This window comes from Nannobrachium achirus (genome assembly GCF_963921795.1).
Source record: "Nannobrachium achirus genome assembly, chromosome: 18".
Taxonomy (NCBI): Eukaryota; Metazoa; Chordata; class Actinopteri; order Myctophiformes; family Myctophidae; genus Nannobrachium; species Nannobrachium achirus.
Window position 1 is genome coordinate 48,465,267 of NC_137825.1, and position 26,865 is coordinate 48,492,131.

Genomic DNA, 26,865 nt, shown 5'->3' on the forward strand with positions numbered 1-26,865 from the left:
AGAGAGATCTCTCTCTATAGCGCGCAATGAGGGGCCTCTCCAACTCTTTGTCCCGGGCTGAATCAGGGGCCCAGTACGTCCCTGCCTGTGAGCCTTGTATTAACTCATCTAGTGCCATTCGCGAGATGTCTCGCGAAATGTACTCGAGTATCTGTAGTGCCATTCACGGGATATCTCGGGAAAAGTAATAGATTACTGTAACGGCGAGTACATTACCGAGAAGAATCGCCGGCGGTCCGGAGACGAAATCCGTCGCTGATTTCGTATCATCACGGCTCCACGAGCACAAAATAGTCCCATCCATAACATTGAGGTGGACGGGGGATCTCATCTTTAATGTCCATTATCTCAAAACTACACTTTAGAAGCTAGGATGGAGGCAGATGCTCGCTTATGTTACACAGTTATAAAAGCTCCCGGTCGGCCATTACACAACTCCACGTGGACACGGATCGGTTCCGGCGCACGATCCGATGACGTCAGACCGGAAGTGATTGCGCGGTGGACTTCTGGCCATTGGACATTATAATCCGTTAATGTCTGGGGCTCTGAATGAGTTAATCCTGTCGAAACATTATTTTGTCTGTTTGCCAATAGCTGTCATGTGCGAGACATTACCGCCACCAACCACCACCCGGCTCTTTATTGTATATCAGTAGCAATGCGATAGGAAGCCAAGAAGCAGACAGTTCTGCAGACTGCGGAATATGGGGGCGAGGGTGGAACACAGCCTCACGTCCTGACTCCTAACTCATCCCACTGCGGCTGTTTTAACAGAAAAATGACCAGCTTTTATGCCTTTCACGAATCACGATGCCGTGTCAGCACGACACACATTTCAGTGCAACGAATGTGTTACGCTTGGGAATCGACGTGTTCGCAGCACATTTACTCAGCGGAAGCTACCATTTCTACGCTTCGCAGGAGAGGGCATTTGTTTTGTGCGTCCCTTTCCCTGTAATGCATGTGCACGCACAATACACATACTACAGTTGTTTAAGTTGGACAAAATGTGGACAAAATATTTTCCCAAATATGGATATGACTGACGTCTGACATCATAGATGTCTTATGTTATAGATCACATGAGACACACAATATGTCCATATATGGGCATTCCAAGCTATGGGCTTAATATTGATGACATCAGGGATCTCTGTATATGGGCAGGTCAGCTATAGACATTGAGGCATTTGTAAATGAATTCTGTTTCTCATTTCTACCCCATTTTTCATCCAATTCCCCTAGCTCTTTATTGCACCCTCTCGCTCTCGACTTTGTATATTTTGACTTTCAGTAGGATCTTTGTTTTCCTCTGCTAGCTTGATTCAGCCCGGGAAAAAGGGTTGGAGAGGCCCTCATTGCTGCTACTCAAAGATTTGCCATTTCAGATCATGACAAGTGACAAGCCAGTGGGCCAATTACATGAGTTATATTTCGTTGTTGTCGGGTGGAAACCTTGTAGGCCTATGTCCAAAACCGTTTGTTTTGTATTTATCATTTTAAAAATGATTTAAACTAGTGAAAACAGCCGATCTACAAGCACACAACGCCTCGCACCGCGAGGCGTTGTGTGCTTGTAGATCGGCTGTTTTCACTACTTTTGTGCAACGGCCTTGTATGATGAAGCAGGGCTTTGCTTTGCGAAAAAATGTATACATTTGAAACTTGGAGATACAAGGTTTCTGCCTGACAGTGACAATTTACTTTGTTGGCCGCCCAGCTCCCAAAATGAAACGAAGGCTGACATTTTATTTTTATTTTTTTCCTAATGGCCGGCCTGGACCGGCCGGGAATGAACCGGCCGTTCGGGAGTTGTCCCGCTTTTCCCAATGGCCAGCACGTCCCTGGCTTAGACTCAGGCATTTATAGCCTGAACAGACTCCAACAAACACTATCCCAGGCGGTTACCGTGTGAAGGCACAAAGGACTGCTCGCATGCACAGTGGCCCACAGGATCAGTAACTAAATTCCAGCGTAGATTTGGCTCCTGCCACGGATATATATATATATTTGCCAGCTGTCTCGTGAAACAGAGCAGAATTCATCAAACTCTCGTGGGCCACATGTCAACCGTTGACTGAGAAGGTCGAACGTGAAGATGGGCTCTGCACTAGCGTGCAACACTTGCAGTATATCGACAGACACCAACGTGACTTTCCAGGTCTTTGCTGTGAAGGAACCACATTCCGCAATTTAAGGGGGTATTTCACTTATCATTCACTCGGCACTACTTTATCCTTGACTCGAGTGAAGCTCTGAGAGAGTTAAATTAACACTGAGGGTTTTACTGTGTAGTTATAATCCTTTGACCTGCACTGAACACCCCCCTCCCTCCCTACCTCCCCCTTCTCTTCTGTCTCTCTGTCTCTCTCTCTGTCTCCCAGGTGTATAAATGTATACTACTGCACCAAGAACTGTCAGGTCAAGGACTGGCCCGAGCACAAGAAAGTGTGCAAGACGCTGCGTCTGGTTGCCATCGACAGACTCGTGGAGTGGCTGATGTTCACAGGTTAGAGATGGAAAGGTGATGCGGGCTGGCAAAGGAAGCTCTTCGGCTGTTTAATGAGACTAGGCTGGAAATGTCAAACCGGACGAAAGTATCCACCTGTTTCCGCGAGAATTTACTGTAGCATTATTTGCGGGACACTTCCGGTTAACAGCAGACATACAAGCTCAGGTCGCGTCGCAGGAGCAACCGTTGTGAGCTTGTAGATCACTCTCGGCTGCGGCGCCGGAAGCTGCCTGCACATTCAGCGCAATGCACGATGGGACGTTGGAAAGTTGTGGATAGGAAGTACATGACGACAGGAAGTTCCTGTAGATTAGAACATTTTGAAAATCATCATTTTTGGACAGATATTGTAGAACAGGAGTGGGCAACTTTGATGATGGCGAGGGCCACTATATTTTCACCTTCACTCCAGAGGGCCACATTGCATATTGCTACGTCCTACTTCCATACTTCTAGTATCTCTTACAAAAGAAGCAAAAATAGCCGATCTACAAGCTCAAAACGCATTTTTGCTTCTTTTGAATTGGAATCCTGAATTATTTGTTATTTATTTTTAATTGGAATCCTAAAATTTTACATTTTGATTTAATTTCAATTTAGTTATATACTAAAATTAACTTTATGAACCTAAATACAAAAACAATGGACATAAAAAAATACATACATTACTATTCTAGTCATTATTAAGCTACTAATATAGACTGACAGAATTAAAGCAGATCATGGTTGTAATTGTAACAGCTGAAATCAATAATATATCAGTATTCTGGCATTAACCTGCGGGCCGCATTAAGTGAAGGTGGGGGCCGCATGTGGCCTCCGGGCCGCCAGTTGCCCATGTATGTTGTAGGAAAAATGCAAAACTGGTTACAAAATCGTGGGATAAAAATGTAAGAAAAAAAAGAGAGAGAGAGAGAGAACCACTGCTCTATACATCTGTTTTCCCCTATAGGGGCCCTCCCTTTCCCCACTGTGGCGTGGTCCAAACCGGCGGCCCAGGTGACGAGCTGGGACGACTGGCTGCCCATGCAGGGGGACCTCCTGGAGCAGCGGCTGGCCGCCGCCGCGTCCAGCGGCACCATGACCGTCCTGTGGAAGAGCGTGGCCCGGCCGCGGCCCGGCGACGAGGACCTGCGGCGGTCGGCGTGGCGGATCCAGAGCGAGTTCCTCTCCCGGGTGCTGACCGTCGGCGCCGCCGTGCAGCGCTTCGGCCTGGAGCCGCGCGCCCGGCCCCTCACCGTGCACGTGGCGGGCGCGTCGCTCAGCGAGACCATGGGGGCCCGGCTGACGGACTACGACGAGCTCAACCACATGTTCCCCGGACACCAGGTGTAATAGATTTGTATAAAACTGTTAAACCTATACTGTGTAAGTTGCTCAACTAGTGGTCAGTAGCGGTATAGCAAACCGTGGTCACGTCTGCTTTTTTCGCCGCGGACCGGGCCTTCAGACCACCGCGTCCGCCTCGCCTCGCCGAGATGCATCCGTAGAGGTCTCAGCGTAAACACTGCTGTTGAAGCAAGCTACTTCCTGAAGAGGCGCAAGACACGCTGTGATTAGCCGGCAGTGTATGATCTGCGCTGTGATTGGCCGGTAGGGAGACACGTATACAGAATGATGCAGATGACGTAATTTTGCCGGGAAATGCAACCCCCCCCACGGCCACACAGGCTCAGTAGAACATATAAAGAAAAGGCTTTTGGGGCTGAAATTAACAGAGTGGGTGTTCTAAAACTTTAGCGATTTAATAGTTTGGACAATTTTAAGATTTGTTTTATTAAAAAAGTTACATAGTATAACTTTAAAAATGATGTGCAATATCCAATATGTATCTGTCACCTTTACCTCAGTAAGTTAAAAATACAATACTTGACACAAAAAGACTGACTCGACAACAGCTGTCTATCGGGACAGTGGCTCCACGCTTGCTCCCGACGTCATATACGGAAGAACTCTTCTCTTCTTAACAGAATTGTATTCTTAGACACTGTTTAGTAGCTATTCTTGTCACACTGTCTTGTATAAATGAGAGACTGCCCAGAGAACGGGAGGGGACACTAGCATGCGTGTCGTCTCAGAGTCTCGTGTCGTTAATAAATATATTGTATTCATTGTCACTCTACCTTGTGGAAATTCAATTTCTATATTATATACTATTTATGATCTGAACATTTCTATAACACAGGGCGTGGAGGTGGTGCTGGTGGGACCGGAGGTGGTGGAAGGCCCCGTCGTCCGGCCGCCGCTCACGGCGTTCGGCCCCAAGCAGCGGGTCTTCGTGAGCGCCCACAAGGGCCTCTACCATCAGTTCTGGGAGGACGTGGTGGAGAGAGGGAAGGCCGCCAGGCCAGACGTGGTGGTTGGATTTCATCCCGGTATGCCCCGCACACACACACACACGGCTCGAAAGAGAAACTCTCGTTGAAACTCTTGAAGAAGTCAAGTATGACGGAGAGCTTATACCGAGTTAGTTGCTATTTATATCACACAAGCGTCCGTGGTCATTGACATTGTGTACCGCTTTGCGTGATCTTAGGGCAAAATCTGTAGGAGCAGTGTCCAAAAATGTGTTTTGCAAAAATTGCCCTGATGGTGGCGCTAAATGGGACAGATCGATGTTGATGACATGAGTGTAGACATACTGTGTACCGCTTTGCGTGATTTTAGGGCAAAATCTGTGGGAGCAGTGTCCAAAATCCAAAAATGTGTTTTGCAAGAATCTGCCTCATGGTGGCGCAAGAAGAGGGCCATGTGAGAAATGAGAGGTTGTGGAGGTTGTGGTTTGGCAGCTAAGGAGTGTGTGTGCAAGGTTTGGCATGGATAGGGGCAACGGTGGCGGAGATATGAGTAGGGCAAAAGTGTGACGTGACTGACAGACGGTGGAGGTTTTAACAATGTTGTTAATCACACACACACATATCACACCCATATCATTCCCAGGTCAGGCCAATGGGTTATTTGTCCCAGTCAGGCTTCCTGCAGCTCTGCTGCAGCCAAGAATGAGACACTGTGACCTGACAGTGGTTTCCTGTAACTCAGATTCTGCCAAGACTGGGTCATCTATGACTTGACATTTCAGCTCCCCCAGATCCCTATCACCCAAGATAGACCGTCTGGCTATTTCCTCGCTGCATCAGTTTATTCCTTTCTCACATGGACACATGGTCACATGGTCGCAATCACATCCCCAGGCCTGATAAATTCAGGCCTGCGAGTCCCCCTTTGGTCTAAGAATACATAATATACTAAGTATAGGGATGGGACGATTATGAACATTTCATATCACGATTATTGTGACCAATGAAATCGTGATTTACGATATTATCGCGATAATCAAAACATCTCCATTATCCTGGGGCGGAACATATGCCAAAAAATAGCAGATCTACAAGCTCACAATGTGTCGCATTTTGGCAAAGAGATTTGGTAGAAAGTGAAAAAAAAAGACCAAAAGAGGGTTTAACTGGTACCGGATGCAGCTCGGCAAATAAAAGGTGCATGACACAGGACGTTTTCACGATAAATCAAATCTCCACAATACAATTATCGTGAGTGTTTTTTGTCACGATAAATGATAATATCGCTTATCGTCCCATCCCTAATACTAAGGTATAGAACACAAAGTACTGTACACAAGACACACACACACACACACACACACACACACACACACACACACACACACACACACACACACACACACACACACACACACACACGCGACAATAACTCTCCCCTACACAAACCAATAACACACGGCCGTATACAACAGTCGTAAAAGTACCAAAGGCTTGCCTCTCTTTAAAGGAGTAGTTCACCCCCCAAAATGACTTTTTTTTATTGATTACTCATGCTATGGAGACTTGAGTTTAATGATAATATTTTGTAATTGTCACATTCCTAAGACAAAAAATAGATTTTAGTTAATTTACCCTCATTGATTCCGGACGGGGACCCAAATGCATTCGGGTCAAATTTACTATAATACATTTTTGGTTCTATTAGGAATGCTACACTTTTAATGAAATTAGTCATTACCAGTCCCATCTCCATGATATTTAGATCTAATTCCTTCGCCAGTTCCAGCCGCATGATTTGTAGATCTAATTCTATGAGTCCCATCCCCATGATTTGTAGGTCTAATACCATCGCCAGTCCCATCATTATGATTCGTAGATCTAATTCTATCTGTTCCATCTCAATTATGTTTAGGTCTAATTCGATCGCCAGTTCTATCCGCATGATGTGTTGATCTAATTTTATCAGATCCATCCCAATGATTTTTAGATCTAATTTCACCACCAGTTCTATCCTTATGATTTGTAGATCTAATTCCATCAGTCCCATCTCAATTATGTGTAGGTATAATTCCATCGCCAGTTCCATCCACATGATTTGTTGATCTAATTCTATATAGTTCCATCCTCATGATTTGTAGATCTAATTCCATCGCCAGTCCCATCCTTATGATTTGTTGATCTAATTCTATCAGTCCCATCTCAATTATGTTTAGGTCTAATTCCATCGCCAGTTCCATCCCCATGATGTGTAGGTCTAATTTGATACATTCCCAACTCCATGTTCTTTAGATCTAATTCGATAGTCACATCCCCATGATTTGTAGATCTAATTCCATCACCAGTCCCATCCCCATAATGTGTAGGTCCAATTCCATCGGCAGTTTCGCCAGTTCCATCTGTATGATTTGTAGATCTAATTCTATGAGTCCCATCCCCATGATTTGTAGGTCTAATACCATCGCCAGTCTCATCCTTAACTCATTTAGTGCCCCTGAAATTAACGGATTATAAAGTCCACGATGCCACCTTCAGGCTGGCATCACCACCGTTATCTTATTTTGAAGGCCAGAAGTCCTCACGCGAATCACTTCCGGTCTGACGTCAAAACTAAAAATATTATTGAACTCAAGTCTCGATGGCATGAGTAATCAATAGAAGAAAAGTCATTTTGGGGGTGAACTCGGCTGACGATCTCCACTCCTCTTTTAGAGGGACGAGGCCGTGAGGGTGCAGGGGGGGGCCGCAGACATTACTCAATCCGTCTAGCCTACGCACAAAATACACTTAAGGTCCTGGCACTTTAAAAATCCTCCGTGTTAATTCAACCCGGCGAGCGTGCAAACGTAACCAGTCTCTGAGTCACTAAAATGGATGAATGAAAACACAGAGGATTTCGCAGCGTTTTCATTAGTGCCAGGGCTTTTTTATTGGGCATCTGGGGGGTGATTCATGGCAACAGCTGTGCCAGGCTTTGGCTGGCGATCGCTGGACTCAGCAGCGTTTTTCGGCAGGCCGCCATGCTGCGACGGTAGTCTCAGCTCTCCCCGGGGACCCCCCCCCCCCCCGCCAGACACACTCTAGTGCCCAACCCCCACCCTGGTCTGCACTCCAGCTGTCTAGCAGCTCACCCCCTTAACCTATTTGCAACGGGCACATGTTATTGCGTATTATTATTTTATGCTTTAGCTATTGAAAAATAGCAGATATACAAGCTCGCTGCGAGCTTGTAGATCTGCTATTTTTGAAAAATCGTGAAAATTTGAATTTTGACCCGATTTTGACCCGATTCTATAAGTGTCTTTTGAATCCTTATAAGGTTTTTTTGAAAAACCTATGTTTCTATGTCAGCAATCTGGCCAGCCATCGTCAAAGAAAAGGTGCTTTTCACTTAACTCGGTTAGTCTGTTCTTGAGAGACTACTATGACAATGGTGGTCAAACTTTTTCATGTGAAGGACCCCCAAAATGATATGTATTTGGCTACGGACCCCCATCTCAAAATATTTAGTTCCAGGGACCTCCCAGAAGCAACATTTGAGTTACAAATGTTCGCTTTAAAAATACATATAGTCAAAGATTTACAAAAAAATCTAAAATTAATAAAATCACGACGAATAGCAGATCTACAAGCTCACAGTGTGGCACTGTTGTATATCTGCTATTTTTCAATAGTTAAAGCATTCAATAATCCCATGCCTAAATGGGTTAAATCGTCCCCGCTTGCCTGAGTCGGGCCCTTTCAGCCCCTTTCAGTCCCTGTTTGTGCAAATGAAAGCTGCATAATACGCATAGATTACAGTTGGCATTGGCTTAAAGGAGAGATGCAGACCAAAATAGGACCCCCCCCTGAATGAGAATGTTTCCACAGACATTCTTACCTGGTTAGGTTGATATGTCTCATTTCTGCCCCTGTTCTGAGATCTGTAGAATAGTCCCCACTGCTAAAACGGGCGTATCACCTCTATCCAAAAGCGCACATTTCGGCCGCTTCCAAACAAAAAGATATTTTATGAATCGTCCAGACATGCTTCCTACAGTCACCACACACAGTGTTTTAGCGAGACGTTCCGTGCATTGATGTAAACAAAGCAATGAGCGTGGCCACTTCCTGACTCAGCTCTGAGAGCTAGAGCGGAAGTCTCGCGAGAATCTCGCGAGAGCTCGAGGCAGCATTGCTTTCCTTAGCCCTGGTAAACAGGCTATTAACCCTTCACAGGCTACAACAGCGTGTCTGGTATGTCTAGGAAGCATGTCTGGACGATTCATTAAAAAAATGTTTTTTTGAAGCGGCCGAAACGGGCGCTTTTGGATAGAGGAGATACGCCCGTTTTAGCAGATATATTTGAGCTACAGCTGACTCCAGTCAAAGTCATAAATCCGAGGCATAACATAGTTATTGTTGATCTATAAAAAAATAAATACAAGTAATGATCATAATTATAATAAAGGGGGTTTAAGGGATTAAGTAAATTGAATTTGGTTGCTCAAGATAGGGAACTATCTGGAAATCCCAGTTGGAACTGTTACCCCCGCGTCCCGATCCCGGATAAGCGGTTGAAGATGGATGGATAGAATTAAGTATGAACATGGCGCTACTGAAGGCATTACAATAATTATTCTAATTATTAGTAAAACTTTGACAAATTGTAATAGTAGCAGTAGTTTTCAAAGTAGCAGTAACTGTTGCAATCATTCTACGCAATACTTCTATAAAAGATATACAGTATATTAGTATTTCTGATATATCAAAGAACCATTGTAAGGCAACGGTTTATATACCATTTCATAATTCATCCCTTTTGCTGCCACTTGTCCGCCATCTGAGCAGTGGCATTCATCGATAGAGATCGAAGAGGTCCCAGACCACCACCAGCCCCCTAAAAACCCCACACCTCACAGACAGCTGTGCTCAATACAGAGCCTCTAACCTGCTAAGCACCAGCAAAGCCTCCTAGTCGGGGGGGTTAGGGAGATAACATGGTCCTTTCGTGCTAATCAGTCTAAAAGCGCCAAATTTTGCACAGATGTAGCCCTGGGCATGCTCTAATGATTTAGCTAGGGCGCCCGAGCCGGCGACCTTCGCGGTCGCCACAGCGGCCAAATCAAGTTGGGCTCCCATCGACTTTCTATACAGGAGGAAAATATACATTATATATTTTTCTGGGTATTTAAGTAGGATGTGAGGGGTCTAACTAGGGGTTTGTCATGATGCTGAATCCATTGCAAGCATTCGTTTTGCACAAAGAAAAAGACATTCCTTGGGCTATAAATGGCCCCAGAAAACGATGGTTTAGTGATGAAAAGTGATGAGTCATCACTTTTCACAGTTTTGTGGGCGTTTTCTTGGGCCATTTATAGCCCAAGGAATGTTCGTGCAAAACAAATGCTTGCAATGGATTCATCATGACAAACCCCTAGTTAGACCCCTCACATCCTACTTAGAGCAGATTTTTTTCTGGGTATTTTCCTATTTCCTGTATAGAAAGTCGATGGGAGCCCAACTTGATTTGGCCGCTGTGGCGACCCCGAAGGTTGCTGGCTCGGGCGCCCTAGCTAAATCATTAGAGCAAGCCCTGGGCTACATCTGTGCAAAATGTGGCGCTTTTAGACTGATTAGCACGAAATATCCCTAACGCCCCCGACTATCCCCACCCAACCCAACCCTACTACGACCCACCCCGGACGACCATAACCCCCAGTCTCAAGTTATCAAGCTAAATATACGGGAGGCGGTCATCCTCCAAGCTAACCAGCCCCGATTGCCAGCATACACCTCATGCTGCAAACCTGGCATAGCGCCGCATTAGGGATTTATGACCACAGTTTAAGAGATAGGCCTATAGCTACTATCAGGGGTGTCACACCAAATTCTGGGCCCTGGGTACAAGGATTCACTGCGCCCCCCCATGAATGTTCTTCATAGGGGTAGGTTGTTTAACTCATTTAGAGGGAGTACGGGAACGTATTGTTACGCCTTATTTTGTGCTTTAACTATTGGCAAATAGCAGATGTACAAGCTCAGACGAGTGCCGTACTGCGAGCTTGTAGATGTCCTATTTTTTGAAAAATTGTGAACATTTGTGTAAGTCTTTAAATATTTCAAATCCTTCTAAGGTTTTTGGAAAAACCATGTTTCTATGTCAGTGGTGCTCAAACCTTTTCACGTGAAGGACCCCCAAAATGATATGTATTTGGCCACGGGCCCCCATCTCAAAACATTTGTTCCAGGGCCCCCCCCCAGAAGCAAAATTTGGGTAAAAATGGTAAATGGTGCATTTATATAGCGCTTTTATCCAAGGCGCTTTACATAGATTGTGCATTACATTCACCCATTCACACACACATTCATATACCGGTGGCGGAGGGAACCATGCAAGGCACCAACCTGCTCACCGGGAGCAACTAGGGGTTCAGAGTCTTGCTCAAGGACTCTTCCACACTAACTCAGGGGGAGCCCGGATTTCGAACCCTTCGTGCTGGGTAACAAGTGTTCGCTTAAATACATTGCACACATTTTCACGACGGTGCCGCGCTGTGAGCTTGTAGATCTGCTATTTTTCAATAGATGAAGTATAAAATAATTCCAGGCCCCCTCCACCTTGGGCCCTAGTGACTCAGTCCCACTCCCCCCCTGTTGACGCCCCTGGCTACTCAAAGAATGAGACTGACTGAAAGGGGTGTGTGCGAGAGAGAGAGAGAGAGAGAGAGAGAGAGAGAGAGAGAGAGAGAGAGAGAGAGAGAGAGAGAGAGAGAGAGAGAGAGAGAGAGGTTGAGAGAGAAGTTCAAGTCAGAGTGAGAGGCATTCAGGGACAGAGAGAGAGTGGAGAACTGAGATGAATGCTGTAGATGAAGAGACCTAAGAGATAGAAAGAAAGAGAGAGGGGGGGGGGGGGACACTCCACTCATGACAGATAGCTAGAGGAGAAGGACTACACACAATAAGTATAAGTTTCATCATCATTGCAGCAAACCACAGAAAGCATGCAGATGCCATGCACCTCATAACAAACGGCTCCAGCCAGGGGCGTCACACCAAGTTCTGGGCCCTGGGTACAAGGATTCATGAATATTCTTCATAGGGGGAAGGGGGTTTAACCCATTTAGACTGGGAATGCATTATTATAACGCATTATTGTGTGCTTTAACCATTGAAAAATAGAGCTGTAGATCTGCTATTTTTGAAAAATCATCAAACTTTGTGCAAGTCTTTGATTATTTCAAATCCTTCTAAGGTTTTTTTTAAGAAAAAAATATATATGTTTCTATATTAGTGGTGCTCAAATGTATTCATGTGAAGGACCCCCAAAATGATATGTATTTGGCCAAGGACCCCCATCTCAAAATATCTAGTTCCAGGGACCCCCCAGAAGCAAAATTTGAGTTGTTCGCGTGAAAAATAAATTTTATTCAGTTTTGCACACATCGTCACGCATTTTTCAAAAATAGCAGATCTATAAGCTCACAGCGGTGCCGCGCTGTGAGCTTGTATATCTGCTATTTTTCAATAGCTAAAGTATTTTAAGGCCCCTCCACCTTGGGTCCTAGTAACTCCCACTGTAACCCCCCCTTGTGACACCCCTGATTCCAGCTCCTATCTGTCTGGAACACTTCAGTGAGCTTTAACAGTGACTGTGGTGAGCAGCACAGAGGCTTGGCACAGTCACGGAAATGTCATTCACTTGACTGAAGTTTTACCCCGTTCATCCAAAAAATGTAAAACGATCTTCACTGCGGTTAAAAAAAGAAGCTATGAAGCGCTAGGCCTCCCTGGCTTATTTTTCAACTTCGTAACCCAATTCAAACGGCCAGCAGTCCAGGCAGTTATTGCGGGCGGGGGTACTTATAGCGGCCATCAGGCGGTGACCGCGCGTGCGACACCTTATCTCCCCGAGGGGCTAAACGCTTATGTGGTGCTAAATGTTTCATGGACATCAGGATTGTAACCTCTGGCTTTGCTGTATAATAACATGCATTATTCACACTCAAATCCTCTCCCGTGGTTTGCGTTCTCCGAGAGAGACGCGATACCCTCGTAGTTCCAACACCGCCATGGACTGTAGAAACAATGCTGAATATGAATACAGTATTGAATACAGTAATATTAAAAAAAAATATTTTTCAAAAATTGAAAAATCTATTTTTCAAAATTGGAGAATTATTCTTCTTCACGTTTACCGTTTAAAACGTGGGTTCTTGAACAGACTTATTACATCGCTGTACATACGGCAAAACCGGAAAAAGGGACAAAATACCTTTTCAATCATAACAATTTCCATTTATTACAAGGAATAATAGGTACACCATAGTTCAATATGATACTGGTTTCAGTGGTACATTGAAGCATAAGTGGTCTTTAATTCGAGTGGTTAAATAAGGACATCTCATCCGATCTGTGTCTACTTGTGGATAGACACAGATGGGACTCCATTTTGGTCAAGTGGAAAGAATATATAGATAAAACTGGTACTTTGTCAAAACAAGAAAAATAAAATAATAAGAATGGAATTAATTACCCTTAATACGGGCGTAACTGTTTAGTGAATCAAGTGGGGACTGGACATAGTTAATTCATGTACTGAAGGGAATGAACAAAACAAAGAACTCTATATCAGAAATGAAAAGTAGCAGATCTACAAGTTCACATCCTAACCCTTTGGCCATGGTGTGAACTGATAGATTGGTGGTCTTGGTCCAGAAGTATGGACAGAAAAATAGCAGATCTACAAGCACACAACACGTAGCTTAGCGCCATGAAGTGTACTGGTAGATGGGCAATTAGGTCATACAGCCTAAGAGGGGAAAATACACTCATTCTCATCATTCTTTTGCCATAACACACGAAATACGACCTGGCGGGTAGGAGTGTGCCCTAGGCAAAGGCTTTGTAGCGGGCACAGAAAGGCGGCATGGCGACCATGCAGGCGAGGAGAATGGCATGTCGTTGAGTCGCCTGGCATGGCAGTAGAGATGAGGAGAGCCGGGCAGAGGAGGAGAGCATCTGGGGGTCCCTCTGGTTCTCTGGCCCTGGTCCCTGGAGGAGGGCGTGTTGTTGAGTTGTGCTCGTTCGTCTGCTCTAGGCCAAGAACGACCACTGGGGCCGTACCAGCTTTGTAGCGGGCAGACATAACAGCATAGCGGGCCTTGGAGATGGGGAGAACAGCTTGTTGACCGTCTCTTTCACCCTTGGTGCAGCCCATAGTCCTCTCCTCCTAGTCGGTGGACTTCAGGTGTGTGTCCGACTGGCCGGAGAAGGGGAGAGAAAAGACTGAAATCTTTTCTATGTCACCCCCCCTCCGCCATTGATCAAGCAATAGTGTTATAGAGAGAAAAAGCCTTTTTAGAGAGAGCCTTTTTGTGTTCCTTAGGGCTAGCTGGTTCCAGCAGAAGAGAAGTGTCCTCTGGGAACACACACACACACATGTCTCTGGGAGAGACCCTCCCACTTCCTGATAAGGGTGTTGCCAAAGGATAGGGTCTCTACATCAGAGCTTGTATTGCATTCATCTTAACTTTCATACATTTGCAGAACATCACAACTGACTCTTCAGAGGCGTATCATTGTTTTCCAAATCAAAAATGTCATCTATGGATATGCGACATGGACGGAATCACATCATACAGTAGACGGTACATCACTCAGTACATAAGCAATTCATATTGTTTCCTTTATACATTTACACACAACCTTATCGATGGTCCGTCCAACAATATTGAACCTTATGTTTGCTTATATATCAAGTGATTGAAATAGTCATTTCAGATTGTCTTCATTCATGCTGACAGAGACATGAGGGGTAGAGACAGGATGCAGCTCGAGTAGATGCAGAGGGGGTTTGGTGACTAAGCAGTTCAACATTTCTAAGTGCCAGCAGGCAGAATGTTATCTATTTTATGGCTTCCCCCCCACGACCTCAAAGTGTTTAGCTGGGATACCAGTGTTGGGACACGGGGTGAGAGAAAGGTTGGGGTGCGGTCAGGCGGTTTATGACCTTAGTCCTTGATTAATCGGTAAAGTGGGCTTAGAAGAGAGAGAACAAAACACAGTCTAACCAGATTTCATATATGATACAACGATGCAATTTTGGGGAATGGTTTCAGGGCAACCTTCAGCATCATCATTACAGGACCTTACAACACACTACCCGGTCGGTCTGTGCATACATAACACCACGTAAAGTGTAAAGTAACTATAAGTACATGCACTCAAGTGCAGTACTTTTTTTTTTTTTTCTTTTTGAGGTGTTGTTTACTTTCTTCAGTTTTTCCAATTTTCAGTGCTTTTCTACTCCCCTACATCTCATCTCAGAAAATATTGAACTTTCACTCTGCTACAATCATTATGAAAACGTTGTAGATTTGATTATTGACAAATTTTGCTTCTGGGGGGGTCCCTGGAACTAAATATTTTGAGATCGGGGTCCGTGGCCAAATACATATCATCTTGGGGGTCCTTGACATAGGTTTCTTGCACACATTTTCACGATTTTTCAAAAATAGCAGATCTACAAGCTCGCAGCGCGGCACTCGGTGCCGCGCTGTGAGCTTGTATATCTGCCATTTTTCAATAGTTAACATTCATGGGGGGCCCGTAGTGAATCCTTGTACCCAGGGCCCAGAATTTGGTGTGACGCCCCTGTGTGCACGACACGTGCCTGATGGACTGATGAGACGAACCACAGGTGACTTACGACTTTTGCCCCCTGACACCCTAGTAGCCAGCCTTGGGAACCGACGGTTTACTAAGCCATAGGTCAGGAGCATACATCTCCTGTTTCAGCACGAGTACACAACGCTATAGTATATCACGGGGACTTAAAGTTGTACCATGTAACTTTTTTTATAAAACAAATCTTAAAATTGTCCTAACTGTTAAATCGCTAAAGTTTTAGAACACCCACTCCGTTATTTTCAGCTTCTGAAGCCTTCTCTTTATATGTTTTCTTCTTAGCAGTGACAGGGGCGGGATTTCGCGCCAAAATGACGTAATCTGCATCATCTGTATACGTTGTGTATACGTTGCCCAATCACATCGCCGATCATGCACACATGGTACACTACCGGCCAATCACAGCTTATCTGCTCTGGTCTCCAGGAAGCGCCTCCGCTTGGCTACAGTGTTTACCATGGTGAAGGATTTTAACCTCTTAATCCACAAATCCTGGCCAGAAAATTACGTTCTACCATGCGTTCTACCCCTCCACGGATTACTATCGGTCGCGGTGGTTTGCGGCGCCGCTACGGTGGTCCGCGGCGACTCCGGCCGAAAAACGGACGAAAAAAGCAATACCGCTACTGACCACTAGTTGAGCAATTTACACAGTATAGCTTTAAGCCTCTATCATAGTCCAAGGCAGGGACATGCTGAGCCCCTGTTTCAGCCCGGGAAAAAGAGTTGGAGAGGCCCTCATTGCGCGCTATAGAGAGAGATCTCCCTCTATAGTGCTGCTGCTACTCAAAGATTTGCCATTTCAGATCATGACAAGTGACAAGCCAGTGGGCCAATTACATGATTAATATTTCGTCGTTGTCGGGTGGACACCTTGTATGTCCAAAACCGTTTGTTTTGTATTTATCATTTTAAACTAGTGAAAACAGCCGATCTACAAGCACACAAGGCGTTGTGTGCTTGTAGATCTGCTGTTTTCACTACTTTTGTGCAACGGCCTTGTATAATGAAGCAGGGCTTTGCTTTGCCAAAAAAATAAAAAATAATAATTGAAACTTGGAGATACGAGGTTTCTGCCCGACAGTGACGATTTACTTTGTTGGCCGCCCAGCCCCTAAAATGGAACGAACATTTTATTTAAATCTTTTTCCTAATGGCCGGCCTGGACCGGCCAGGAATGAACCGGCCGTCCGGGAGTTGTCCCGCTTTTCCCAATGGCCAGCATGTCCCTGGTCCAAGGTGAAGAGCTATCACCTCACCGTGGTGTAGTTTTCTAGCTATCACCTAAAAACATATAACAAAGCCTAGGTGATGGCTAGAAAACTACACTGCGGTGAGGTGATAGCTCTTTACCTTGGACTATGATAGGGCCTTTACACCCCAATCCAAGCCCTGATGCTGAGAGACAAGCAAGGAGGCACTGGGTATCATTCAGTGGCTTAAAGTAACTACTGTTAGTGCATTTACTTAAGTACAATTTTGAGGTATTTGTACTTTACTTGAGAATTTACAATGTCCAGTACTTTTACTTACAGTTTACAGTTTAGGTATTTAGCAGACGCTTTTAATCCAAAGCGATTTACAATAAGCAGATGAAAAAAAACATCACGATAATAAACAAGATAATATGTCAGTACATCAACAGCAATATAACAAATGCAAATGAATATCTATCTAGGAAACAATATAATCAGTCAAGGAAATAAAAGTTCTAAAAAAACTAAAAACAAATGCTTACTAGCTTCATGTATGGTACTCCACTATACTGTACATCTCGGATCCAAATATTGTACTTTTACTCCACTACATTTATTTCAACACTTTAGTTACCAGTTACTTTGCAGATATAAATTACAATCTTATAAAACGTACATTAACCACTTTAGTCCTTTTTATACCTAAAAAGGTATTGTAGCTTGTAGATCGGCTATTTAAAAGAAATGTATTTAAAAAATACTTTCGTACTTTTATTCAAGTACATTTTGAATTACAGACTTTTACTTGTAACAGAGTATTTCTACATTACAGTATTGATACTTTTACTTAACCCATTTAGGCCTAGAATTATTGACTGCTTTAACCAGTGAAAAATAGCAGATATACAAGCTCACAGCGCGGCACTCTGTGCCGCGCTGTGAGCTTGTAGATCTACTATTTTTGAAAAAGTCGTGAAAATGTGTGCAAATCTTTGAATATATGTATTTTTAGAGCGAACGTTTGTAACTCAAATTTTGCTTCTGGGTGGTCCCTGGAACTATAATATTTTGAGATATGAATAATTTTGTACAGGGGTCTTTCACATGAAAAGGTTTGAGAACCACTGACATAGCAGTCTCTCAAGAACAGACTAACTGAGCTCGCTCCAGTTAAGTGAAAAGGACCTTTTCTTTGACGATGGCTAAGCCAGATTGCTGACATATAGAAACATAGGTTTTTAAAAAAAAAACCTTAGAAGGATTCAAAAGACACTTAAAGAATCGGGTCAAAATTCTAATTTTCACGATTTTTCAAAAATAGCAGATCTACAAGCTCGCAGCGCGGCACTCGGTGCCGCGCTGTGAGCTTGTATATCTGCTATTTTTCAATATGTTAAAGCAATCAATAATCCTAGGCTTAAGTAATAAATGTGAGTACTTTTCCCACCACTGGTACCATTTCGATAGTCTTTGCTACAGTATTGTCCTCTGCCAGAGTATGAACTCTGACCTCCCAGTCCCAGGGCGGACACAAGACCCCCAATCTCTCAAGAACAGATGCAGAGCTACGCTAGGAACAAAACAGAGAGGGCGCTGTTTTTTCCCTTGTCTCTGACGATGGCTAGCCAGATTGGCTGACCCCTAACGCTCAGGGAAAGTGACATCTGTCTGTTCATTTCTGGGGATTATCGACTCCTCTCTGAGGGCGAAACGGCTTGAGTGACCGCCTGACCGCCACTGAATCATCTGTTTATTTGTGCGATCGCCTTGGACTGAAATGGGAAGCGTTAAAGGGATAGTTCGCCCCTAAAATGACTTTTTCTCTATAGATTACTCAGCCCATGAAATCTTGAATTCATGCCATGGACATGTATTTGTTTTTGTCGCATTCCTAAGCCAATAACTTGAGGAGACGTCTCCAAAGGGAACACAGGAGGCTCTTTGTGTCTCCATTGGGAACCACTGCTGGTCATCAAATTAAAGCTATACTGTGTAAGTTGCTAAACTAGTGGTCAGTAGCGGTATTGCCTTTTTCGGACGTTTTTCGCCCGGAGTCGTTGCGGACCACCGCCGCGGACCACCGGAGCGGCGCCGCAAACCACCGCGACGATACAAATCCGTGGAGGGGTAGAACCATGGTAGAACGTAATTTTCTGGCCAGGATTTGGGGATTAAGAGGTTAAGAATCCTTCACCATGGTAAACACTGTAGCTGAGGGAAGGTACTTCCTGAACATACGGCAGATACGCCTGTGATCGGCCGGTAGTGTACCATGTAGGGCTGTGAAAATGTGCCAAAAATAGCATTCGAATATTCGCCCGAAAATCCCCCGTATATTCGAATAAATTCGAATATTCGAAAATAACGAATAATTCGAAGCATTCGCAATTCGAAGCTGTTTATTCTAGACAGTCGCTTCTATCGCTTTTTTTTTTACTGTGTGCAGGTCCGCGTTGGTCAGGGACGTGCAAAGAATGTTAAGAGAGGCAGGGGCTGACATTTCTAAAAGGGCCTTTTGGTGGACAATTCTCTGTTAAAAGGGCAGGGGCTCAAGCCCCGTTTGATGTATGTGTGCACGTGCCTGCGTTAGAGCAGAATCGGATCGTCTTGCAAAGCGTGCGTGCCTCACTCACAGCAGCTGTGATTGAGTTGAGTTGGAACAGCCACGACATGAAATGAGCAATTATAATCAATCACACCAATGGATTATGTTTTGGTTTGAACAAGAGCAGTGTGAGTGACGGAGGAAGTTTTACCGTTACCGCGTGGCTGCGTGCGGGGAGATTGACTCGGTGAGAGAAGAAATCCATGCTTTTTTATAGTGTTTTCGGTGGGGAAGTCTCTTGTATGCCTTCCCGTCATTACTAAATGAGTCGCCCGTTTCAGCTCGACTCGTTAATCATTCTGAATCAACGTGAGCCAGTTTAAAAGCACTGTGTGTGCGCGCTGCACTGTGCACTGTCTGCGAGGCGGACGAGTGCATCTCTCCACTCCGACATGTGACGGCCAGTGACAGTGTGAGGGGAAAGTGAAGCAGCTGGAGGTTTATTCTTCGCTGTATGACGGTGTCGCTAAATAGGCACCCTCAATGTACAAGCTCACAACGTAATGAACGTATTGGATCAGCGACGTATTGTGGACTTGTAGATCAACCCACTTTTGCAGCAGCGAATGGAGACTTCTGCCTTGCGAGACCAGCCACCTTTTAACGTTCCATGCGCCCAGAATCTCGCGAGAAGTGCGGTAGATTTGTTTTAATTAAATATAAATTAATTCGAAGCTCCATTTTTTACGTTCGAATATTCTTTTATTGTTAACATTCGAACGAATCTTCGAATATAGAATATTCTTTCACACCCCTAGTACCATGTGTTTATGATCCGCGATATGATTGGCCAACGTATACACAACGTATACAGATGATGCAGATGACGTCATTTTGCCGTGAAATTCTCCCCCCCCTCACGGCTCATAGAAAACATTTAAAGAGAAGGCTTTAGAAGCTGAAATTAACCGAGTGGGGGTTCTAAAACTTTAGCGATTTAACAGTTAGGAATATTTTAAGATTTGTTTTATAAAAAAAGTTACATGGCATAACTTTAAGGTCGTCGCACACTGCTGCATTTTTTCGACCGAATATAGGAGCGAATTTCGGAGCACGTAAATAAAGAAATCAAGCATTCTAATGAGTTCAGCACTTTTCGAGTTAAAACTCTTGACTACTTAAGTGTTTACTCGAGTATACAGTATACTTTGCCCGCCACTGATTGAATAGGCTGGATGATGTCAATGTTTTCAGCGACGTACGTGGAAAGTAATATCTCTCAGCTAAAAGGGAATGATATTCAGTAGCGAAGTGTGATGTCACTTCCGTGAAATGTCGTGAAATGTCGCCCTCTACGGGGTTCATGCTGGTATTGTTTTGTATTCAAATCGCCATTGGGGAATTTGCGATCACCGCATATAAGAACTGTGTTAAAAATATAAACACACCATGCTCTCGGATTGACCCAAATGGATATGAAGCATCGACTAAGGTGGAAATGTACAGATTTACCCAAAGAGTAACACAATCGCTAGAAACGAGTTACAACAGGCTATATCAGATATGAATGAATATCATAAACTATGCAGAACCCCCCCGCTGACAGAAACGCGCACATGGTGTGTTTATATTTTTAACACAGTTCTTATATGTGGTGATCGCAAATTCCCCAATGGCGATTTGAATACAAAACAATACCAGCATGAACCCCCTAGAGGGCGACATTACGCACAAATGACGACATGGCTTCGTTTCTCTATAGCCAGCTGGTTGTCAAGACTGTGAGTGTTATCAGACCTAATCCCCATAATCCCTCACCTTTCTGCAGGAAAAGGTTCCTCTCTGGCTGTTAAACTGCAGCGCAGTACTTAGCCTGTCACAGTCCTATCCGACATAGAATTAAAGAAAGCTCTGTCCGTCCGTCCGTCCCTCCGTCCAGGGGCGTCACAAGGGGTAGGAAAGTGGGACTGAGTTACCAGGGCCCAAGGTGGAGGGGCCTTAATTATTTTATACTTTAGCTATTGAAAAATAGCAGATATACAAGCTCACAGCGCGGCACCGAGTGCCGCGCTGCGAGCTTGTAGATCTGCTATTTTTGAAAAGTCGTGGAAAATGTGTGCAAATCTTTGAATGTATGTATTTTTAAGCGAACATTTGTAACTCAAATTTTGCTTCTGGGGGGGGGGGGGGGGTCCCTGGAACTCAATATTTGGAGATGGGGGTCTGTGGCCAAATACATACCATTTTGGAGGTCCTTCACATGAAAAGGTTTGAGCTCCACTGACATCGAAACATAGATTTTTCGAAAAAAAAATCTTAGAAGGATTTGAATTATTCAAAGATTTTCATGATTTTTCAAAAATAACTATTTCTCAATAGTTGAAGCACAGGGGCCCCACAGTGAATCCTTGTACCCAGGGCCCAGAATTTGGTGCGACACCCCTGAACTCCGTCAGTCAGTCACACGGAAAGACAGTCTGTCCCGCATTGTTCTCCTCAGTGGCTTGAGCAATAGTCTCGATGCACAGCAGATACTGGAACGAAAATTGGGCCCCTTCCTTACTTCCTTCACAGGTGTTACCAATGATACTAATAAAGGCTCCATTCCGGTCAAACAGTCGGGGTGCAGATAATTTGCACGTTGGCTCGCTGGAAACACTGCTGTTGTTGACAGTGGAGGGGTAGAACCATGGTAGAACGTAATTTTCTGGCCTAAAACACGCTCACCCTCATCCCACCGACCTCATGCATGCCGACCGACCACGCTGTGGAGCGGTTCTTGTATTCTTGAGTTTGTTTTACTGAGAATGAGGATAGAAATAAGTACTATTTTACTGAGGTTATCCCTGCAAGGCCCAGTGATGCTTTTTGGCAACATTTTTTAAATATTTTTTCATGATTCTGAATCCATTGCAAGCATTTGTTTTGCATGAAAAACATTCCTTGGGCTAAAAACAGACCCCCAAAACTATGGTTTAGTGATGATTCTGAATCCATGAAAAACCCCTAGTTTGACCCCTCACATGCTACTTAAAGCATATTTATTTTGGTGTGTCTTTTCCTGTATAGTTAAGTTAATGGGACCCCAACTTTCAGCAATTAGCCCTATTCACGACACGCCCACTCAGCATCCCCCGGGTGCTGAAGTCCCGTTTTGAAGGGGAAAATCCTACTATAGCCTATAGAGTTAGCACAGAAATCGCAAATTTAATGCAATTTCCGAATAGTAAAGTATAAAATACGGCTAGCATGATCAAGAACACAAGATAGTAAAAGGCACAAAGCATTATAATTTACTTTACCGTTAGAAATAATGATTTGTTGGCTTTAAGTCCAGCTATTTCTGTTATAGTTTCCCCTTCTAAATTGAAGTCAGCACCCGGGGGATGCTGAGAAATTTGCTGAGTGGGCGGGCCGTGAATAGGGCTAACTGTCACTGAATGGCAGTCTTTGTGAGATGTGTTACTAGACACCTTTACAAACACATTGGTGAAGACATTTTTTGGTAAGGAATTTATTCCTGGACTTTTTAAGATATCCCCCGACTATTGCCTGGCGTTGCCAGCCTCTATCACACACTTCGTTTTGGGAAGAGAGTCTGGAATTTCAGGAAGAGCTTTCATTTCTGGGGGGGGCGGGCTAAAGCCTAGTGACGCAAGCCCCAAACCACGTGCCCCAAGCATACAAGTACAACCCTGATTGGCCAACCCTTGATGCTGGTTGAGGAAATAGGCTAGATGCGCAGCAGCCATTTTGGAGAGAAGTTGGGTCTCTTCTCACTTCCTTCACAGGTGTTACCAATGATACTAATGAAGGCTCTAGATCTGTTCCATTTCATGCAGCACAGTGGTTCTCAAACATTTTATTTCAAGGACTCCCATAACTCTGAAAGCATACACATGGAACCAAATGGACCCGTAAGGGTCCATTTGGTTCCATTTGTATGCTCTCAGAGTTACACACCTTTAAGGGATCATTTGGAACCCCCAACTGGACCACACTTTCAAACTGTGTTTCCAGTGAGCCAACATGAACAGTATCAGCACCCTCACTCTGTTTGACCGAAATGGAACAGAGCCTTATTAGTATCATTAGTAACACCTGTGAAGGAAGTGGGAAGAAACCCAACTTCTCTCCAAAATGGCTGCTGTGCATATAGCCTATAAATGGATGGCTTCCAGACCGTACTACAACACCACTACCACCAGGGGGTGTTGTTGTGTTCGGTCTGGTTTATTAACCAGGCAACCCCGACTACGTAGTAATAACTGTGTGTTTGTGACGTTGCCGCAGGGTTCCATGCTAACCAGGGTCTGCTGCAAGGCTGGATGCCAACTCTCCTGCTGCTCAGAGACTATGAGATCCCTTCCTTCTTTACCTTCTTTAGGTACGTTATGTATCACGTCAAAATCATACACTCTTCACATTTAATAATGCGCTACAAATTATACATTTCCGTCATTTGGAAACTAGATTGATTGATTGATTGTCAAGATTTCACTTCAGAGTTCTGACATTTCCTGGAACAGGGGTTTTCAAAGTGGGTGACGGGGCACCCTGGGGTGCCGCGACGGCAGTCCAGGGGTGCCGCAAGATCATTTGATAATATTTGGAATTTATTTGGACACAAAAAATATTTAGTATCATTTTAAACTTGAAGTACAAAGTTATTTTCAGTCAGTTCTAACCAAAATGGATATTATCTCAACGTTTTCCTCGCAACATAATCACTAAAATATCGTCACTGTCAGACAGAAAACTTGTATCTCCAAGTTTCAAATGTGTTATCTCCAAGTTTCAAATGTGTCTTTACCAAAATGGCTTTTGGTAAAGCAAAGCCCTGCTTCATCATACAAGACTGTCGCACAAAACTAGTGAAAACAGAAGATCTACAAGCACACAACGCCTTGCGATGCGAGGCGTTGTGTGCTTGTAGATCTGCTGTTTTCACTAGTTTAGTACATTTTATAGATGATAAATACAAAACGAACGGTTTTGGACATACAAGGTTTCCACCCGACAACGACGATATGCTATAAATATAAGGTGCTGGGAGTGAAAATTATAATGTAGGGGTGCCTCGGATTAAAAAAATATATATTTATGGGGTGCCCTGAGACAAAAAAAGTTTGGGAACCCCTGTCATAGAGTCTAATTGATTATTTTTGTAAAGTTCTTCTCTTTTAAAGAAATTATACAAACAACATATTTTATAACATTACCACATTTGGTCCAGAATGTCAGAGCCTTGATTCACTGAATAATTGACTGCCTGACATACAGTGATTGATAGATTATTCCTTTCTTCTTCCTGTTGTAATTTATTCTCTCCACATTTCCCCCCTACCTTCAGATTCATTGATTATGTCTCTCTGTAGAGATGGGATTTATGGCACTATGAAGTGAGCTGGATCTCTGGGATCCGTTCCTTTCAAAGAGCCGTTCAAAAGACTCATAGAAGATTTTGATTCGAATTTCAAAACAATTCAACCCTATATACATTTCTGACGTTTGAAAATAGCCGATCTACAAGCTCACAATGCGTCGCAAACGCGACGCATTGTGAGCTTGTAGATCTGCTATTTTCAAATGATTTTTATATATTTTATTCATTGGAAAACCTGTGAAACGGGACATTCTGCATAATGAATACTTTCTACTATACTTTAAGTTAACTTTATATTTTGATACCATACCAATACTTTTGTAGCTTTACTGAAGTACATTTTAATTCTGAACTTCTACTTGTGGCAGTGTATTTCTACATTGCAGCATTGATACTTTTGCTTCCCCACCACTGTTCATTAGAAAGGAACGGCTCCAGTCCCTACTGCGAACCGGATCCCATCGTTCGTTTCAAAGAGCCGTTCAAAAGACTCGATTCGTTCACGAACGTCCCATCTCTCTCTCTCTCTCTCTCTCTCTCTCTCTCTCTCTCTCTCTCTCTCTCTCTCTCTCTCTCTCTCTCTCTCCACAGTGAGGAAGAGCTGCAGGCCTCCCTAGACATCCTGATGGAGTTAGAGGTGCAGATCTTGGGCAGTGGACCCGGCCCTTTCCCGTCTCAAAAACCGGAGCAAGTCCAAAGCCGTCCCAACTTAACCCCCGTCTACTGCAACTCCAACTGTGCCTGGTTCCATGGGGCACTGGAACAAATAAGGACATGAAATGAACTATTACGGGAGAGTGTTTTCTGCTGGTGATTCAGTCCGAGCGTATCAAAGGGTGCGTTAGTAAATGCGCACCGGGTGTGGTTAGGGTTAGGGGTTATGGTTAGGTTTAGGCATAGTTTTACTGAGGTTAAGGTTAGGGTTAGGGTTAGGGTTAGGCATAGTTTTACTGAGGTTAGGGTTAGGATTAGGGTTAGGTTTAGGTACTCACTACACTGAGCACACACCCGGTGCGCATTTCCGAACGCACCCTTTGATACACTCTGACTGAAACACCAGCAGAAAACACCATCCCGGACTATTACGTTGGCCGTCGGGCTGCCACTTTCTCATACCTAACAGACCTTTATCTTCAACAATCAAATGGGTTGCTTCACAGTTATGCAGGGGTGTCAATTGGGTATATGGCAGGGGTATGCAGCTGCCATGCCCTGGGTTCAGGGGGGAAAATAAAAGTTACTTTTAAATATAAATCCACGAATGTCTCTTACGTCTATCTTTGCTGGTTATTATGTTGTTAAATTACAGTAAAAATAACTACAAATTCAAAATGTAACAAAATGGTCACTTTAACAAGGTATTATAATTATATTCTCCAGACTTGTATTCTCCCAAACTTGACAGAATGGTATATTCCCAGGTTCCGCAAGTCAGCTGCACAGGTGCAATGCATTATTGTTAATTAACAACTGTTCCAGGCTGCCATATCCAGGCCAAGAAACCATAGAAACAGGGACAAAATAAAATGTACTTCTTAAAATAAATGTATCATGCCTGTTGGTATGGCAACATGACAGTCATGTTGCCATACCTTAGCTTTTTCTGAACTGACGCCACTGCAGTTATGTTTGACATGTAAATGTGTATGGTGTCATGCCGTGGTGAATTGTCTACCACAGTGGTCTTCAACGTTTTCCGGCCAAGGACCCCTTAGTTGAGAGAGAGAGAGATAAAGCAGGGACCCCCACAACCTGAGATATAGTTTCATTGTTTGACAGCACGATCATCAGTATATTTTGGATTCATGTCAATGTGGGTTTTCAGATATTTAACCACTTGAACCGTCAATCTATCTATTAAACCAGCAAACTCACTCACTCACACACTCACACACTCACGCTCTAACGCTCACGCTTATCTACGTTTATCTATTCACTCGCTTCAGCAACTGATCCCAAAGTTCACATGGTATTGGTCATTAGCATTATACCAACGGTGACGGAGCCCGAATTTAATTTCTCCCAAATTAAAGCTGTTCATTAGCGTTTTCTTAGCCTGTTGTCAGGGTTACGGTCCGTTCCTCCAGGCCATGGGATCTGTAGCCCCACACACACACACACACACACACACACACACCCCTCTCTCTCACAGTTAGGAATGTGCATTCTCTCTCTCTCTCTCTCTCTCTCTCTCTCTCTCTCTCTCTCTCTCTCTCTCTCTCTCTCTCTCTCTCTCTCTCTCTCTCTTTCTCTCTTCT

The 26,865-nt window shown here is 44.1% G+C and overlaps 1 protein-coding gene across 1 annotated transcript in view; it reads left to right on the forward strand.

Moving 5' to 3' along the window:
- mss51 (MSS51 mitochondrial translational activator) overlaps window positions 1-25,394 on the forward strand; it is a gene marked incomplete at its 5' end in the record, with an annotated part of 54,804 nt that extends 29,410 nt beyond the window's left edge. Inside the window, 5 exons of the mRNA XM_080747697.1 lie at window positions 2,388-2,512; window positions 3,468-3,844; window positions 4,701-4,890; window positions 23,515-23,608; window positions 25,199-25,394. Of these exons, the coding sequence (XP_080603823.1) occupies window positions 2,388-2,512; window positions 3,468-3,844; window positions 4,701-4,890; window positions 23,515-23,608; window positions 25,199-25,385 (973 nt within the window). The 3' untranslated portion in view covers window positions 25,386-25,394. The remainder of the gene's footprint in view (window positions 1-2,387; window positions 2,513-3,467; window positions 3,845-4,700; window positions 4,891-23,514; window positions 23,609-25,198) is intronic.
- Between the last annotated feature and the right edge of the window lie 1,471 nt (window positions 25,395-26,865).